At 44.3% G+C, this 19,661-nt stretch overlaps 1 protein-coding gene across 1 annotated transcript in view; it reads right to left on the bottom strand.

Annotated features, from left to right (window-relative positions):
* Positions 1-11,830: 11,830 nt before the first annotated feature.
* LOC137525540 (golgin subfamily A member 6-like protein 6) overlaps positions 11,831-19,661 on the bottom strand; it is a 48,994-nt gene continuing 41,163 nt past the window's right edge. Inside the window, exon 7 of the mRNA XM_068246670.1 lies at positions 11,831-15,588. Coding sequence (XP_068102771.1) covers positions 14,519-15,588 — 1,070 coding nt within the window. The 3' untranslated portion in view covers positions 11,831-14,518. The remainder of the gene's footprint in view (positions 15,589-19,661) is intronic.

Here is a 19,661-nt window from a genome sequence, read left to right as displayed (position 1 = left end):
ACATGGGCGGTATTGAGTGGGTTTTCTTGGGTGTTCCCCTGTGGCCTGTACGTGAACCGTCAGGGGAAACACCTCTTCCCTTGCCCCTCCCTCTTTCACCGGATTTCTTACTCATTTCACTTATCCTTAAAGTACACGCTGACTGGCAGCAGTACAGTGGCAGTACAGAAATGCTATACAGTGGTGGGTGAGCGGTGTACCACTATTGCCAGCAGCGACACAGAGCACAATGCTATACAGTGCTGGGTGAGCAGTGTACACAGAGTGGCAGTAAACACAATGCTATATAGTGTGGCTGAGCGAGCGGTGTACTACTGTTCCCAGCAGCGACACAGAGCACAATGCTATACAGTGGTTTTGAGCGGTGTACACAGAGTGGCAGTAAACACAATGCTATATAGTGTGGCTGAGCGAGCGGTGTACTACTGTTCCCAGCAGACACAGAGTGGCAGTAAACACAATGCTATATACTGCTGGGTAAGCGTTGTACACAGAGTGGCAGTAAACACAATGCTATATAGTGTGGCTGAGCGAGCGGTGTACTACTGTTCCCAGCAGACACAGAGTGGCAGTAAACACAATGCTATATAGTGTGGCTGAGCGAGCGGTGTACTACTGTTCCCAGCAGACACAGAGTGGCAGTAAACACAATGCTATATAGTGTGGCTGAGCGAGCGGTGTACTACTGTTCCCAGCAGCGACACAGAGCACAATGCTATACAGTGGTTTTGAGCGGTGTACACAGAGTGGCAGTAAACACAATGCTATATAGTGTGGCTGAGCGAGCGGTGTACTACTGTTCCCAGCAGACACAGAGTGGCAGTAAACACAATGCTATATACTGCTGGGTAAGCGTTGTACACAGAGTGGCAGTAAACACAATGCTATATAGTGTGGCTGAGCGAGCGGTGTACTACTGTTCCCAGCAGACACAGAGTGGCAGTAAACACAATGCTATATAGTGTGGCTGAGCGAGCGGTGTACTACTGTTCCCAGCAGACAAAGAGTGGCAGTAAACACAATGCTATATAGTGTGGCTGAGCGAGCGGTGTACTACTGTTCCCAGCAGCGACACAGAGCACAATGCTATACAGTGGTTTTGAGCGGTGTACACAGAGTGGCAGTAAACACAATGCTATATAGTGTGGCTGAGCGAGCGGTGTACTACTGTTCCCAGCAGACACAGAGTGGCAGTAAACACAATGCTATATAGTGTGGCTGAGCGGTGTACACAGAGTGGCAGTAAACACAATGCTATATAGTGTGGCTGAGCGAGCGGTGTACTACTGTTCCCAGCAGACACAGAGTGGCAGTAAACACAATGCTATACAGTGCTGGGTGAGCGGTGTACACAGAGTGGCAGTAAACACAATGCTATATAGTGTGGCTGAGCGAGCGGTGTACTACTGTTCCCAGCAGCGACACAGAGCACAATGCTATACAGTGGTTTTGAGCGGTGTACACAGAGTGGCAGTAAACACAATGCTATATAGTGTGGCTGAGCGAGCGGTGTACTACTGTTCCCAGCAGACACAGAGTGGCAGTAAACACAATGCTATATAGTGTGGCTGAGCGGTGTACACAGAGTGGCAGTAAACACAATGCTATATAGTGTGGCTGAGCGAGCGGTGTACTACTGTTCCCAGCAGACACAGAGTGGCAGTAAACACAATGCTATATAGTGTGGCTGAGCAGTGTACACAGAGTGGCAGTAAACACAATGCTATTTAGTGTGGCTGAGCGAGCGGTGTACTACTGTTCCCAGCAGACACAGAGTGGCAGTAAACACAATGCTATATAGTGCGGCTGAGCGAGCGGTGTACTACTGTTCCCAGCAGACACAGAGTGGCAGTAAACACAATGCTATATAGTGTGGCTGAGCGAGCGGTGTACTACTGTTCCCAGCAGCGACACAGAGCACAATGCTATACAGTGGTTTTGAGCGGTGTACACAGAGTGGCAGTAAACACAATGCTATATAGTGTGGCTGAGCGAGCGGTGTACTACTGTTCCCAGCAGACACAGAGTGGCAGTAAACACAATGCTATACAGTGCTGGGTGAGCAGTGTACACAGAGTGGCAGTAAACACAATGCTATATAGTGTGGCTGAGCGAGCGGTGTACTACTGTTCCCAGCAGCGACACAGAGCACAATGCTATACAGTGGTTTTGAGCGGTGTACACAGAGTGGCAGTAAACACAATGCTATATAGTGTGGCTGAGTGAGCGGTGTACTACTGTTCCCAGCAGACACAGAGTGGCAGTAAACACAATGCTATATAGTGTGGCTGAGCGAGCGGTGTACTACTGTTCCCAGCAGCGACACAGAGCACAATGCTATACAGTGGTTTTGAGCGGTGTACACAGAGTGGCAGTAAACACAATGCTATATAGTGTGGCTGAGCGAGCGGTGTACTACTTTTCCCAGCAGACACAGGGCCTGATTCACAAAGCGGTGCTAACAGTTAGCACGCTGGTGAAAAGCCCTTTATCATGCCTAAACTCAGTTTAGGCATGATAAGTTTAGGTGTGATAAGTTTAGGTGTGATAAGTTTAGGCATGATAAGTTTAGGTGTGATAAGTTTAGGCATGATAAGTTTAAGCGCCAACTGGGTTAGCACCGCAGTGCACAGCTGATCAAAAGTTTTACGCTAGCAAAGTCTGGTCCACTTCGTATAAAGTTTAATGGTGCTGCATTGCGTGCAGGACTTTGCAAGCGATCTAAACTTATCTAAACTTATCATGCCTAAACTTATCACACCTAAACTGGCTTTTCACCAGCGTGGTGCAATGGTTATCATGCCTAAAGTCTCTAACTGGGTTAGCACCGCTTTGTGAATCGAGCCCACAGAGTGGCAGTAAACACAATGCTATATAGTGTGGCTGAGCGGTGTACACAGAGTGGCAGTAAACACAATGCTATATAGTGTGGCTGAGCGAGCGGTGTACTACTGTTCCCAGCAGACACAGAGTGGCAGTAAACACAATGCTATACAGTGCTGGGTGAGCGGTGTACACAGAGTGGCAGTAAACACAATGCTATATAGTGTGGCTGAGCGAGCGGTGTACTACTGTTCCCAGCAGACACAGAGTGGCAGTAAACACAATGCTATATAGTGTGGCTGAGCAGTGTACACAGAGTGGCAGTAAACACAATGCTATATAGTGTGGCTGAGCGAGCGGTGTACTACTGTTCCCAGCAGACACAGAGTGGCAGTAAACACAATGCTATATAGTGCGGCTGAGCGAGCGGTGTACTACTGTTCCCAGCAGACACAGAGTGGCAGTAAACACAATGCTATATAGTGTGGCTGAGCGAGCGGTGTACTACTGTTCCCAGCAGCGACACAGAGCACAATGCTATACAGTGGTTTTGAGCGGTGTACACAGAGTGGCAGTAAACACAATGCTATATAGTGTGGCTGAGCGAGCGGTGTACTACTGTTCCCAGCAGACACAGAGTGGCAGTAAACACAATGCTATACAGTGCTGGGTGAGCAGTGTACACAGAGTGGCAGTAAACACAATGCTATATAGTGTGGCTGAGCGAGCGGTGTACTACTGTTCCCAGCAGCGACACAGAGCACAATGCTATACAGTGGTTTTGAGCGGTGTACACAGAGTGGCAGTAAACACAATGCTATATAGTGTGGCTGAGTGAGCGGTGTACTACTGTTCCCAGCAGACACAGAGTGGCAGTAAACACAATGCTATATAGTGTGGCTGAGCGAGCGGTGTACTACTGTTCCCAGCAGCGACACAGAGCACAATGCTATACAGTGGTTTTGAGCGGTGTACACAGAGTGGCAGTAAACACAATGCTATATAGTGTGGCTGAGCGAGCGGTGTACTACTTTTCCCAGCAGACACAGGGCCTGATTCACAAAGCGGTGCTAACAGTTAGCACGCTGGTGAAAAGCCCTTTATCATGCCTAAACTCAGTTTAGGCATGATAAGTTTAGGTGTGATAAGTTTAGGTGTGATAAGTTTAGGCATGATAAGTTTAGGTGTGATAAGTTTAGGCATGATAAGTTTAAGCGCCAACTGGGTTAGCACCGCAGTGCACAGCTGATCAAAAGTTTTACGCTAGCAAAGTCTGGTCCACTTCGTATAAAGTTTAATGGTGCTGCATTGCGTGCAGGACTTTGCAAGCGATCTAAACTTATCTAAACTTATCATGCCTAAACTTATCACACCTAAACTGGCTTTTCACCAGCGTGGTGCAATGGTTATCATGCCTAAAGTCTCTAACTGGGTTAGCACCGCTTTGTGAATCGAGCCCACAGAGTGGCAGTAAACACAATGCTATATAGTGTGGCTGAGCGGTGTACACAGAGTGGCAGTAAACACAATGCTATATAGTGTGGCTGAGCGAGCGGTGTACTACTGTTCCCAGCAGACACAGAGTGGCAGTAAACACAATGCTATACAGTGCTGGGTGAGCGGTGTACACAGAGTGGCAGTAAACACAATGCTATATAGTGTGGCTGAGCGAGCGGTGTACTACTGTACCCAGCAGTGACACACAATGACTGGGGGGACCCTGGCTAGCCTGGCTGGAGAGAGAACTACCCTGCCTGCCTACCCAAAGCTAAACCCACAGACAAATGGCGGAGAAATTACGTGGTTCGAGTATTTATTTACCCGAACCACGTGACACGCTCGGCCAATCAGAGCGCGTTTGGGTCCGAACCACGTGACCCGTTCGGCCAATCAGAGCGCGTTCGGGTCCGAACCACATGACCCGTTCGGCCAATCACAGCGCTAGCCGAACATTCGGGGAACGTTCGGCCATGCGCTCTTAGTTCGGCCATGTGGCCGAACGGTTTGGCCGAACACCATTAGGTGTTCGGCCGAACTCGAACATCACCCGAACAGGGTGATGTTCTGCAGAACCCGAACAGTGGCGAACACTGTTCGCCCAACACTAATCAGGAACCGTAATTTTCAGATTTTGCATAATTATCACAACATGTTATGCTAACTTTAGCTGTTAATAACAAAGCCCCCATATATACGTACAAGTCAAAAAAAAAATTCAAAAAGCTTGTAGTTTTTGAGAAACTAGATTTAAAAAATGTAAAGGAAACATTTTTTTTAAACTGTCATTTTTCTAAGTTTAAAAAAAAAATTCCTTTGCATTTTAAAAATCCATTTTCTCAAAAACTACAAGGCCTTTTCCTACTATTCCCTGTAACATACCATGCAATTTGATGACAATAGCATGTATGAGGGCTTTGCTATTAAAAGCTAAAGTCGGCATAAAATTATGCGAAAATTATGCAAAAATACAAATGGATTATATGGAAGGTAGGAGGAAGATATACCGCTGCACCCAAATAGGAGACAGAGCTGGACCGAGGCCGCCCAGGCCAGTAATGAAAATGCAAAAGAGGAACACTGGTCCGCTTCAATGTCTCCACAGTTTATTGAGGACTTATCCCAAAACAGAACATACAAAATGCTGACATGTTTCGGACCCGACCTGGTCCTTAATCATAGCAACTATGCTATGATTAAGGACCAGGTCGGGTCCGAAACATGTCAGCATTTTGTATGTTCTGTTTTGGGATAAGTCCTCAATAAACTGTGGAGACATTGAAGCGGACCAGTGTTCCTCTTTTACAAATGGATTATAGTTGCGTGTAGTCCGAAGTTGCATGTAGTTGCGTGAATCCGAAGACAGAACAACAAAAGTTGTTTAGCTGGTATCTTTAATGACTGGATCAGAACCATACCTACCTTGTACAATTAGTCATTAAAGGCATCACCGAAACAACTTTTGTTCTTCTGTCTTCAAATGGATTACACTAAATCAGTTGAATGTCCAAATCATAATTACGGCCGTAATTGTGAAAATGCATGCAAAATTTTGCATCATAATTTGCATTTACGCAGTGTGACCCAGTGAACCCTAGGTGAGAGTGATATGGAGGCTGCCATATGTTTTTCCTTTTAAGCCATACCAGTTGCCTGACTGTCCTGCTGATCCTCTGCCTCTAATACTTTCAGCCATAGACCCTGAACAAGCATGCATCAGATCAGGTGTTTCTGACATTATTGTCAGAACTGACAAGATTAGCTGCATGCTTGTTTCTGGTGTAATTCAGAAACTACTGCAGCCAAATAGACCAGCAGGGCGGCCAGGCAACTAGTTCTATTTAAAAGGAATAAATATAAATAAACATCCTGGCAGCAGTGATCTTCACATGGAGCTCGGAAGGTGAGCCTTTACTTCACCGCTCCTGCTGACATGCATTGTTCAATGGAGGGGGAAACACGGAGGGGGGGGGGGGGGGGCCGAAGTTAGGGAGGGAGGAGACAGACCCATCTCCCGATGGCGGAGTCTCAGTGCGACACTGCTCCCCCTTCAGCGCGTCGGGGGGGGGGGGGGGCTAAGGTATACTGGGGCTAAAGATTAAATAAAACTATGAGCCAATGTATCATCAAGGAATACAAATGTCTATTTATTAGTTTGATGATACATTAATTCTCGTACAAAAATACACACTATAAACACTAATAGTGCCAATCTATACATATACAGTGGTGTGAAAAACTATTTGCCCCCTTCCTGATTTCTTATTCTTTTGCATGTTTGTCACACTTAAATGTTTCTGCTCATCAAAAACCGTTAACTATTAGTCAAAGATAACATATTTGAACACAAAATGCAGTTTTAAATGATGGTTTTTATTATTTAGCGAGAAAAAAACCTCAAAACCTACATGGCCCTGTGTGAAAAAGAAATTTCCCCCTGAACCTAATAACTGGTTGGGCCACCCTTAGCAGCAATAACTGCAATCAAGCGTTTGCGATAACTTGCAACGAGTCTTTTACAACGCTCTGGAGGAATTTTGGCCCACTCATCTTTGCAGAATTGTTGTAATTCAGCTTTATTTGAGGGTTTTCTAGCATGAACCGCCTTTTTAAGGTCATGCCACAACATCTCAATAGGATTCAGGTCAGGACTTTGACTAGGCCACTCCAAAGTCTTCATTTTGTTTTTCTTCAGCCATTCAGAGGTGGATTTGCTGGTGTGTTTTGGGTCATTGTCCTACTGCAGCACCCAAGATCGCTTCAGCTTGAGTTGACAAACAGATGGCCGGACATTCTCCTTCAGGATTTTTTGGTAGACAGTAGAATTCATGGTTCCATCTATCACAGCAAGCCTTCCAGGTCCTGAAGCAGCAAAACAACCCCAGACCATCACACTACCACCACCATATTTTACTGTTGGTATGATGTTCTTTTGCTGAAATGCTGTTACTTCTACGCCAGATGTAACGGGACACACACCTTCCAAAAAGTTCAACTTTTGTCTCGTCGGTCCACAAGGTATTTTCCCCAAAGTCTTGGCAATCATTGAGATGTTTTTTAGCAAAATTGAGACGAGCTTTAATGTTCCTTTTGCTTAAAAATGGTTTGCGCCTTGGATATCTGCCATGTAGGCAGTTTTTGCCCAGTCTCTTTCTTATGGTGGAGTCGTGAACACTGACCTTAATTGAGGCAAGTGAGGCCTGCAGTTCTTTAGATGTTGTCCTGGGGTCTTTTGTGGCCTCTCGGATGAGTTTTCTCTGCGCTCTTTGGGTAATTTTGGTCGGCCGGCCACTCCTGGGAAGGTTCATCACTGTTCCATGTTTTTGCCATTTGAGGATAATGGCTCTCACTGTGGTTCGCTGGAGTCCCAAAGCTTTAGAAATGGCTTTATAACCTTTACCAGACTAATAGATCTCAATTTCTTTTGTTCTCATGTGTTCCTGAATTTCTTTGGATCTTGGCATGATGTCTAGCTTTTGAGGTGCTTTTGGTCTACTTCTCAGTGTCAGATAGCTCCTATTTAAGTGATTTCTTGATTGAAACAGGTGTGGCAGTAATCAGGCCTGGGGGTGACTACAGAAATTGTTATTTTTTAACAAGGGGGGGCAATCACTTTTTCACACAGGGCCATGTAGATTTGGAGGTTTTTTTTCTCACTAAATAATAAAAACCATCATTTAAAACTGCATTTTGTGTTCAATTATGTTATCTTTGACAAATAGTTAACGGTTTTTGTTGAGCAGAAACATTTAAGTGTGACAAACATGCAAAAGAATAAGAAATCAGGAAGGGGGCAAAACGTTTTTCACACCACTGTATAGTGTTAATCTATACTGGGGCACCTATACCTGGCTAAGCTATACTGGGGCATCGATACCTGGTTAATCTATAATGGGGCACCAATACCTTGCTAACCTATACTGGGGCACCAATACATGGCTACCTATACTGCAGTACAAAGGAGTTTCAGCAGTGGCATACTTACTTACTCAAGATTCGGGAGCATAACCTGGGTGCTAAACCAAGTCACCCAGAAGTCAATCAGTAAAATAGAAAGCCAGGTTAGCACACCAAACTTGTAAATGCAGTGTTCCATTTATTGCACTGTCAGCACAAGCTTGGCAATTATTTCGGGGTCACGGAGGGTTCACTTCTTCAGGAAACGCAGAAAAGTGCACTTTCTGAAGAAAGGGACCCTCCGTGGCCCAGAAACAATTGTCAAAGTTGTGCTGACAATGCAATAAACGGAACACTGGATTTACAAGTTTGGTGTGCTAACCTGGCTTTGTATTTTACCGATTGGCTACCTATACTGGGGACACCTTTGCCTGGCTACCTATACTGGGGGGCTAAATGCCACATTGCAAATAACATTCCTGAGCCCACTGGGGAGGTACCATTTGACACCCTTTCGCCCTGGGAGCAATTTAGCCAAGAAACTGTTATAATTTAAGTAGGCCTCAGTTATTTGGACTGAGTTAGTCAAAAAGGCTTGAGGAGCAGACCTGCCCTTTAAGGGATTTTCTCTTAGAGAGAAAATCTGCAGTTCTGTCAGCAGAACTAGAACATACCAAGAAGCTGTTCTGTGGACAAGGCCGCAGGTCTCACTGACCTCAGCTTGTATGCCACTGGAACAATAAACATCAGCCATATTTACTAAACAACCAGATTCCTTGTAAGTGGGGCAGAAGCCTCATTGACTATTAATTGAGTAGGTGTGTATGATGACACGAGTGGGTCCACCAATAGTCTGATCTAGGGGATGGCGAATATGATGTCACGTTGAACTCTTTCCTAGTCGGTATTAAACACCTAGGTGGGCGATCAGAGCTCACTATGCTTCTGACTTTCCCACTAGATCTAAAGGCTGACTGGAACCTCTAAGTATTTTCATTCTATATGTAATCTGATATAATGTATGCTGTACATAGGTAGTCTAGATGTAACATAGAGTAGATACAAGAAGACCTGGGTACCTTCAGCAGGAAGGTACTCACGCAGCTGTAACGCAACATGGAAATCTGCTTTGCCAGGATAGGATGAACTGTATCTATCTGTATTTCTGTTTCTGAATAAACTCCGTAAACATTGAAGAAGCCTGAGAAAAGTCTATCTCCTGCTTGCTGTGTGGTAAGAGTCAAGTGGTCTCACAGTCCGTGAGACGCAACTGTAAGAAGTTAATGGTGTCGAAGCAAGGTGATTTAGAACAGTTTATAACAGAAACTACCTTGTTATTCAGGATACTGACTGTTATGGTAATTTTCCTGGTTTCAGCACCCCAAGTACATCCTACATCTATACTGTGTATTGCTGTATATTAAATGTAGCCCTCCCGGTGATGATGTTTAGCCTAGGCTGATTAGCTATTTGGAAATCACCCCCCCCCACCACCACCACCAGACCATTCTGCGGGTCCAGGTATAATTTGTATTGGCCTCTGAGCACTAAGTAAACAAACATTCCGCATAAATCACCTGACAGAACTAAAAATGTCACCACCTGTAAAAAATTATAGAATGTAAATCGGGGTGAGGAAAGATTTTGCAGAGGCTGAACACCGACAAAATAATTTATAAATGAAAATTGTGAAAAATAAATACATAAATAAATAAGCTGTTATGCATTGGGTTATTTTCACTACAGTTGCTCTTCAATATTATTTGCATAACAGCAATCAGAGATTCCCTGAACCTTTCTCAGCTCCAGCTGTTTTGCATAGCCAGACGACAGAAGGAAATGTTTGCATCTAGTTTATATGGCTATAGACCTTGTACATCTTTATGGAATGATTCCAAGTCTCATCTTCCTTATTGCCATCGTTATTGGTATCTTTGCTGCTTGGACTTAGGAATTTGCCCTATGACAGCAAGTGATACTGTCAGAGAGCAAGAGAAATTTATGTGTGTGATACTGACAGAGGTCAGGAGAAAGGACTACGTGTGTGCAGGGCCGGATCGGATTTGTACTTTTTACTGCCCAAGGCCCACTATCACAAAAGCTACCCCCGACCAACAGTATTCTAAACTCCACTACCCCCCCCCCCAACATTAGGATGTAGGCTCCTCTGAGGACAGTCAGTGGAGTGATGGCAGGGATTAGATTGTAAGCTCATTGGTGAGTGGCAAATTCAGTGAGTGACAGGCAGCTCAGAGATCACTGTAACTGCCCGTTCATTGATCCTTCATCCCAGAGTGCCAGATCCGGCTGTTGGTAGCCAGCCACTGCTATGTTCAAACTTAGTGTAGCTGGCCACATTTTCAGCAGGCTAACTGCTACGGCCACCCTGCTGCCAACAGTCCACTCCTGGCTTTCCTGGTGCCCTAGGCCATGGCCTTTGTGTCCTTACCTTAAAGAGACTCTGTAACAAAAAAAAGTTCCCATGGGTGGTACTCACCTCGGGTGGGGGAAGCCTCTGGATCCTAATGAGGCTTCCCCCATCCTCCTGTGTCCCACGGTGGTCTCGCTGCAGCCCACGGAATGCACAGCTGACAATTTGTCAGGCTGTGCAATATTTACCTTTTCTGGCTCCAGCAGGGGGCGCTGTTACAGCTCTCCGCTTGGAAATAGGTGGAAATAGTCGATCTCTGTCGGGTCCACTCTACTACACAGACGCAGGAGATGTGTGCCTGCGCAGTAGAGCGGGCCGACTGCGATCGGCTATTTCCGCCTATCTCAGAGAGGAGAGCCGATACTGCGCCTGCGCTGGAGGCGGGAAGGTACATATTTACATCCCTGCTGTTCGGAGGGCTGCAGCGAGACCGCCCTGGGACACAGGAGGACAGAGGAAGCCTCAATAGGATCCGGAGGCTTCCCCCACCCAAGGTTAGTACCCCCAGGGGAACTTTTTTTGTTACAGAGTTTCTTTAAAGGGACTCAGAGCTCAAATAAGCCCAATTGCTCCCACGCCACCGTCCTCCGCTGCCCACAGATTTGGGAACCGGGTCCTGTCACTGACGTCAGTCGGCTCCAGTCTACGCAGGAGGAGTGCGCCCTCTACGTATATCTCTCCAGCGGCTGCTGGAGAGATGCACAAAGAGCGCACTTCTCCTGCGTAGACTGGAGCCGACTGACGTCAGTGACGGGACCCTGTTCCCGAAGCTGTGGGCAGCGGAGGACGGTGGCGTGGGAGCGATCCGAGAGGATTGGGCTGGAGGAAACCCCAGGTATGTATACATTTTTTTTTATTATTTCAGCTCTGGTACACTTTAAATCTGGCCATGCTGTGTGTGTGCGTGCATGTGAAACTATCAGAGGCTATTCATTATTATCTATAAATCAATTTCTTAGGTATTTTCTCTTTTTACCTTGCAAACACCGAAAATAAATAGTTTCAAATAATTTTCTATTAAATGCAGATAAACAACAGACAGCCTGAAATGAAAACACAAGTAGCAGAAGCCTGTAGATATAGGACATTTTTAAATAACTAGGTCAGACCTTGACAGTATTTTGTGCCATGCTACTAATAAGAATAAGACAATGTTTTATATGTACAACATCTGTTATTTTGTTTATTTTTTCCTTAGTTTTTGTCATGTAAAACATAAACAAATAGTGTGGCAAAAGGGCACAGGGGACCTTAAAGGAATAAAATATGTACAAAATTGCTTATTTATACACTCACATGGGTTTAAAGTAGGGCCAACATTTTCTGACAACAGAGATCAACAGATAAACAAACATGATCTAAAAGATCCATTCAGACGCATTTGTTTTCAAAGTATTTGTTGTCTCCAATATGGTAGTGATAGTGAATAGAACAACCCTAAACTGCACAACTTTTTGGACACAGCACGGAAAAAAGGACAGGTCCACTATGATCTTCCTCAATGTTCGATAGACACCAACAAATACCAAAATTGAGTGTACATTGGCTCCACTGTGATTGTTCACATTGTCAATCTGGCATAGCGCTGACACCCCCCCCCCTCATTTCCCAGCCTAAAACACATATTAATAGCAACTATAAAAGACACAAGCGCCTATATGCGATTAAAGGACAACTGAAGTGAAAGGTATATGGAGGCTGCTATACTTATTTCCTTTTTAAAAAAAATTCAAGTTGCCTGGCAGCAGGGGTGCTCGGATATCCCTTTTCAAAATCCGGATTGTCCCGGATCCGGATACCCAGATATCTGGATCCAGATCGGATATCCGGATTTGACCATTTTGGTATCAGACCCGGATCGGATATTCGACCCCAGTATCCGGGATATCCGGGCAAATTCGGATATCTGGATAGAAAAACCGGAAGTGGCCTTTAAATTGCTTTAAAACATTTTTTAGGGTAAATGAGGCATGTAGCATCATTATGTTTTAAAGGGGAACACTAATTGATGATGTCGGGACTTAAAATCCCAATCCCCTAAAAAAAATGGCTGTCAATTAACATCAGGACTAGGTTCCAGACAGCAGTCGTGCAGCTCACATTGTGTCAAAAGTCCAACCGCACAACTGGGACATGGCAGTTTTCAGCCCAGACACCTCCAAAAGATTACACAGCAATTGTGTTTTGGGTTAAATATAGGTGGTATCAGCACAGCAGCAGTGGCCTGTGGCACGGTTAGGAGCAGATGAGGCAGCAGGAGCAGCAGGGCAATGCAGCAGCAGCAGCAGGTGTAACGTCTGCCAGGAGCATGCCGGATGTGGCACTTGGCAGCGGCACATGGCACGTGGCACTTTGCACATGCAAAGTGCAAAGTGCCATGTGCAAAGTGCCACATGCCAAGTGCAAAGTGCAGAGTGACAGCCAGACAGCAGAGGGTAGAGAAAACTAACTGTCACACTGGCACTGCTCAGCAGCACAGCAGTTCTGTAGTAAGCTAACACAGTAGTACTACTAGCACTGACTGCAGTACTACAGTACTAACTACACAATAACACAGTAATCATATTCCCTAATCCCTAACCTAACCTATACTGTAGCTAGCTAAGGCTAATAGCTGGCCAGCAGGCAGCAGCTGGCCTGGTCTGTGTACAGCACACACACAGACACACAGCAGCTGCAGCAGCCCTGCGCACACACTCTGACTGTCACATAATGAAATCAAGCTAATTAACAATACAACAATAGTGTAGTGATAGTGAAGGGGTTAATCATTGTACAGCTTTAGGTTTATCACTGTATACACACTTGCTAAGCCAGCAGCACTGGAGCATGTCTCTCAGTGAGCATTCACAAGCTAGGACAATATGTCTCATCATGGCAGCCCTCCTTATTATACAGGGTGGCTGGCCAGGGTTCCTTTCTGTGATTGGGTGCTAGGGCTTCTGCTGGGAGCCCTCTGATTGGCTCAATGACATCCTGGACATCATACAGTATCTCAATAGTCAGATTTCTCCGGATATCCGCGGATATCTGCATTGCCAGCCAACTATCTGCAGATAGCTATCCGGATTTCTGTAAAAATCCGGAATCTTGAAACAGATTCGGATAGCTGAAAAATGGTCAGATATCCAGGTTATCCGGATATCCGGATGAGAACCACTGCCTGGCAGCCCTGCTGGTCTATTGATTGTGTCTGAATGGCACCAGAAGCAAGCATGCAGCTAATCTTATCAATTATGACAATAATGTCAGAAATACCTGATCTGCTGCATGCATGTTCAGGGTCCATGGTTAACAGTATACGAGACAGAGGATGAGCAGCACAGCCAGGCAACTGGTGTTGCTTAAAAGTACCTCTCACTTCCATTGTCCTTTTTTCCTGAGCTTTCTCTTAGTTGATATTTTCATACCTTCTCAATAAAATGCCCAGCAGGCAAGAAAATAAGGTACTCAGAATAATTTTGATAGTACTTTTTCAATTGAAAAGACTGAACAGATCTTTTAAAGAGAAGGTCAAAAATGATCTCCCTTGGAGAAAACTCAGGAGAAGAAGTACATTGCATATGGCTCAAAATGTACAAAATATACCGGTAAGTATAAAAAACACAGTACCTTTACATTCTGAAAAAAAATAACATTATTCAATTCATTAGAATGCCTGCCACCACTGATGCATGTACAGTTTAAGGATGACAGATATCATCATTTTGCTCCATTTCAACTGTGTAATGTTTCTTTTTGAGGAGAAAAAATATTTAGGATGTGTGGTAAGCAAAAAAAAACCAAAAAAATAAAATGGTATGTCTAGATCAAGATTTCATCTCCTGAAACTGCACTAAAAGTATGTCCATTTGAGATATTTTTATTTATTTATTTCCCATCATGTTTATTAGCAAATTCCTTTGCAATGTACTGATAACTTTTTATTTCCTCTTTCATTCGCTCTATAATGACTTCCTTCTTCTTCAAAGTAGCTAATAGATCAGTGATGGTGAGTTCTGGTTCCTTCATTTCCAGATCTTCCGTATGACTTGAACCATCATTAAATTCTTCTGTAAATGTTTCTGTCTGGACTTTGCTGGCTTTTAAGGTATAATCTGTTTGCCATTTCTGAACTGCCTTGAGGTCATTTCTTCTACCTTGTTCTTCCTCCAAGAATCTCTCCTTTTCTTGGATTTTCCTCTCTCTCTCAATCATTTCTTTCTCTTTCCCTTGGAATAATATGTTTATTCTTTTCTCTTCTTCGATAAGTACTTTTTCTTTGTCCCGTAATTCCCTCTCCTTCATATCAATGCCCATTTCTCCCTCTTGAAGCCTTTTCTCTCTGTTTAGGAGACCCTGCTCAATTACCTTGATTTTTTTCTCTGTCTCCCATAGTATACATTTTCTTTCATCGTCTGCTTTTTTCTCCAACATTTGAATTTTTTTTTCTTGTTTTATTATTATATTATCTTTTTTGTGAATCTCATTGTTAAGGAAACATATTTTAGATTCTTGCTCTTTCAGTTCTTTCTCCAAAGACATGATTCCATCTTGAGCACTGATCCATTCTGTTTTTAATTCGTCAAGCATTTTGAAAATTTTCTGATTTTGTGCCTTATTCGATAATTGTCTCCCAGAATTTACCACTTGCATGGAATCAGTTTCCATAGCTTCATCTAATATTATTTTCTCGGACTGGGGTTCTTCTGAATCACTTACTGGAGATACTGGTTTATTTTGATAACTACCAGATCTTACAATCGATGCTGGAGAATCAAAGTTCGTATCTTGGTTTTGTATTGCTTTGTTATGTAAATGTTCAGTAGAAGAACTAGTCATCTTGCTTGGACCTCTACGTCCATGGGAACTATTGGAGCATGATGGATATGTCTCTAAAACTGCATGCTTTTCTGTCCATATAGCATCTAACCTGTTATCTCTGGCATAAATTTGTAAACCTAAAGTAAAAGAGAGAAGAAAAAAATAAATTAATAAAAACATATAGATCATTCTTTTGTTCACTTATGTACACCTGACTACTTTCTTTTTTTCTCCTTCTTCTTTACAGTGTACCAGAGACAAAGTTTCCTCCAGCCCCATCCACACAGATCGCTCCCACGCCGCTGTCCTCAGCCTTCTCCAACTCCGGTACTGGGTCCCGTAACTTCAGCCAGTCGCGGCCAGTCTGAGCAAGCGCAGTGCGCTCTCTCCACCTCCGCAGTACTATTCTCCTCTGGAGAGAGCTCACTGCGCATGCATTAAAATGGCTGGGAATGCCGAAGTTAGGGGGCCCAGTACCAGAGCTGGAGAAGGCTGAGGACGAGAGCGATTTGGGCTGATGGGGCTTGAGGAAGCCCCAGTTATGTATAAAACTTTGAATATGCTTTGTCTCTGATTTCCTTTAAAGGAAATGCCTGAGCTGTTGAAGAAAATTATATCTTATTACCCAGGGGAGAGGGCTTCCTAATACCTTGAGGTACATCTGGCTATGGGGAGGGGGCTTCCTAATACCTTGAGGCACATCTGGCTATGGGGAAGGAAGCTTCCTAATACCTTGAGGCACATCTGGCTATGGGGAGGGGGGCTTCCTAATACCTTGAGGCACATCTGGCTATTGGAGGGGGCTTTCTAATACCTTGGGACACATCTGGCTATGGGGAGGGGTTACCTTATACCATGGAACCCATCTGGCTATGGGAAGGGGGGCTACCTAATACCTTGGAGCATACAGTGGTGTAAAAAACTATTTGCCCCCTTCCTGATTTCTTATTCTTTTGCATGTTTATCACTCTTAATTGTTTCTGCTCATCAAAAACCGTTAACTATTAGTCAAAGATAACATAATTGAACACAAAATGCAGTTTTAAATGATGGTTTTTATAATTTAGTGAGAAAAAAAACTCCTAATCTTCATGGCCCTGTGTGAAAAAGTGATTGCCCCCCTTGTTAAAAAATAACTTAACTGTGGTTTATCTCACCTGAGTTCAATTTCTGTAGTCACCCCCAGGCCTGATTACTGCCACACCTGTTTCAATCAAGAAATCACTTAAATAGGAGCTATCTGACACAGAGAAGTAGACCAAAAGCACCTCAAAAGCTAGACATCATGCCAAGATCCAAAGAAATTCAGGAACAAATGAGAACATAAGTACTGTACTTGAGATCTATCAGTCTGGTAAAGGTTATAAAGCCATTTCTAAAGCTTTGGGACTCCAGCGAACCACAGTGAGAGCCATTATCCACAAATGGCAAAAACATGGAACAGTGATGAACCTTCCCAGGAGTGGCTGGCCGACCAAAATTACCCCAAGAGTGCAGAGAAAACTCATCCGAGAGGCCACAAAAGACCCCAGGACAACATCTAAAGAACTGCAGGCCTCACTTGCCTCAATTAAGGTCAGTGTTAACGACTCCACCATAAGAAAGAGACTGGGCAAAAACCACTATATCCAAAATATCCAAGGAGCAAACCACTTTTAAGCAAAAAGAACATCAAGGCTCATCTCATTTTTGCTAAAAAAACATCTCAATGATTGCCAAGACTTTTGGGAAAATACCTTGTGGACCGACGAGACAAAAGTTTAACTTTTTGGAAGGTGCGTGTCCCGTTACATCTGGTGTAGACGTAACACAGCATTTCAGCAAATGAACATCATACCAACAGTAAAATATGGTGGTGGTAGTGTGATGGTCTGGGGTTGTTTTGCTGCTTCAGGACCTGGAAGGCTTGCTGTGATCGATGGAACCATGAATTCTACTGTCTACCAAAAAATCCTGAAGGAGAATGTCCGGCCATCTGTTAGGCAACTCAAGCTGAAGCGATCTTGGGTGCTGCAGCAGGACAATGACCCAAAACACACCAGCAAATCCACAAAATGAAGACTTTAGAGTGGCCTAGTCAAAGTCCTGACCTGAATCCTATTGAGATGTTGTGGCATGACCTTAAAAAGGCGGTTCATGCTAGAAAACCTTCAAATAAAGCTGAATTACAACAATTCTGCAACAATGAGTGGGCCACAATTCCTCCAGAGCGCTGTAAAAGACTAATTGCAAGTTATTGCAAACGCTTGACTGCAGTTATTGCTGCTAAGGGTGGCCCAACCAGTTATTAGGTTCAGGGGGCAATTTCTTTTTCACACAGGGCAATGTAGGTTTTGGGTTTTTTTTTCTCACTGAATAATAATAACCATCATTTAAAACTGCATTTTGTGTTCAATTATGTTATCTTTGACTAATAGTTAACGGTTTTTGATGAGCAGAAACATTTAAGTGTGACAAACATGCAAAAGAATAAGAAATCAGGAAGGGGGCAAATAGTTTTTCACACCACTGTATCTGGCTATGGGGGGGGGGGGGGATCCTAATACCTTCAGGCAAATCTGGCTATGGGGAGGTGGGCTTTTTAATACCTTGAGGCACATCTGGATATGTGGAGGGGGGCTAATACCTAATACCTTGGGGGCACATCTGGCTATTTATACTGTGTAGGAGGATGCCTCATTCTGGAGGCACATCTGGTTATTTATGCTGTGAAGGGGGCTATACTGGGGAGGGGGCTTATATGTGAGTCAAGGGAGAAGTGAGTACCTGGACTTATATGTGGGTCGGCTTCAGTAATTTGTGTGAGGCATAAATCAAACTTTTAGTGGAGCCTTGTGTCATTTTTTTTTTTACTAGATGCTTAATCCTTTTCCTTTACAGCAATTCAATGTGGTAGTCAATAAGGAATATTAATGTATCCTTATTCTCATTCCTCTAAATGGGAATGGATACAGTATATGGGGGTCTAATTATTATTAAAGATGGCTTTCTGTAACAAGCATGGGTCTGGTGGCTGCTGACTTGCACGGGGGGTCTGCAGCTGCCTCTCTCCCTGGCTCTCAAGTGCTATCCGTTCCCTTGGCGTCTAGCACACCGGGAACGATGTTATCTCCAGCTCATAGGGTTTCTGTCTCGCGCGTAGGACCTTTATGCGGGCAGAAGGCGCGTCGCGCGTCAGCTGACCTGCCGGTCGGCTGACGTCACTGATGACTCTCGCCGCGCCGATTGGCAGATTCCGTGGAGGGAGTGGCTGGAAGCGTGCCTCCGCTTCTTAAGCCTCCAGTCTTCATTTGTTCCCTGTCTGCTGTCGTGAATACTTTGTGTGAGCGCTCAGACCTTAGACTAGTGCCAGGTGTTGAAACCAAGGACTTCACACCAAGACTAGGATTGATGTTATATTGTATTTCATTACCTGTGTATGATTCTGGCTATACCTCTGACCTTGCTTCATGCTTAAACGCTTCTGTACTTCTGCCTATCTGATTAGTTGCCGAACTCTGCCTGATTACTGATTACTCTTCTGTCTCACAATTCTGTACTGATACTTATCTCTCTGTTGCCGAACCTAGCCTGTCTGACCTTTCTACTCACCAGTGGGCCCTCGCCACTGGTGAGGTACTATTGTCTCACCAGCTTCTCTGGGGAGATAGTTTCTTATTGCTCTATTAGTGACTGATAGCACCTTTCCAGCTCCTCTGGCAAGGTCTGATCAAGTCTATACAGTCACTTTCACTACTACGACTACTAGTACCTGGCCAGCCCCTCTGGTGAAGGACTAGTCTGTATTTTCCTATTCTCTCACTGTTTGTACCTATTCCAGCCCTTTGGAAAGGTCTGTACTAGTATATTCAGTCAGTGTACTGATAGTACTTTACCAGCTCCTCTGGTAAAGTTCCTCTCTACTATTAAAGTTATGGTTGCACTAATACACAACTCTGTCAGTATCTCTTCCAGCTATACTTGCATTATTGGTGATTCTGCAGATCACCACATAATCAGGTATAGTGTCTGTATTGTTGGTGATACTGCAGATCACCTATAATCAGACGATCAGGTATAGTGTCTGTATTGTTGGTGATACTGCAGATCACCTATAATCAGACGTCTGAGTTGCAGCACCCAACCGTTACAGAACAGCAGACCAGAAATATTATGGAGACACTGTGCAACCGGGTGGATCTGTTGGCAACCAATGTTAATGAGCTTATTA

The sequence above is a fragment of the Hyperolius riggenbachi genome, chromosome 7 (genome assembly GCF_040937935.1).
Source record: "Hyperolius riggenbachi isolate aHypRig1 chromosome 7, aHypRig1.pri, whole genome shotgun sequence".
In the NCBI taxonomy this organism is placed as follows: Eukaryota; Metazoa; Chordata; class Amphibia; order Anura; family Hyperoliidae; genus Hyperolius; species Hyperolius riggenbachi.
The sequence above is the reverse complement of the archived record's forward strand: the minus strand, read 5'-3'. Positions and strand labels throughout refer to the sequence as shown.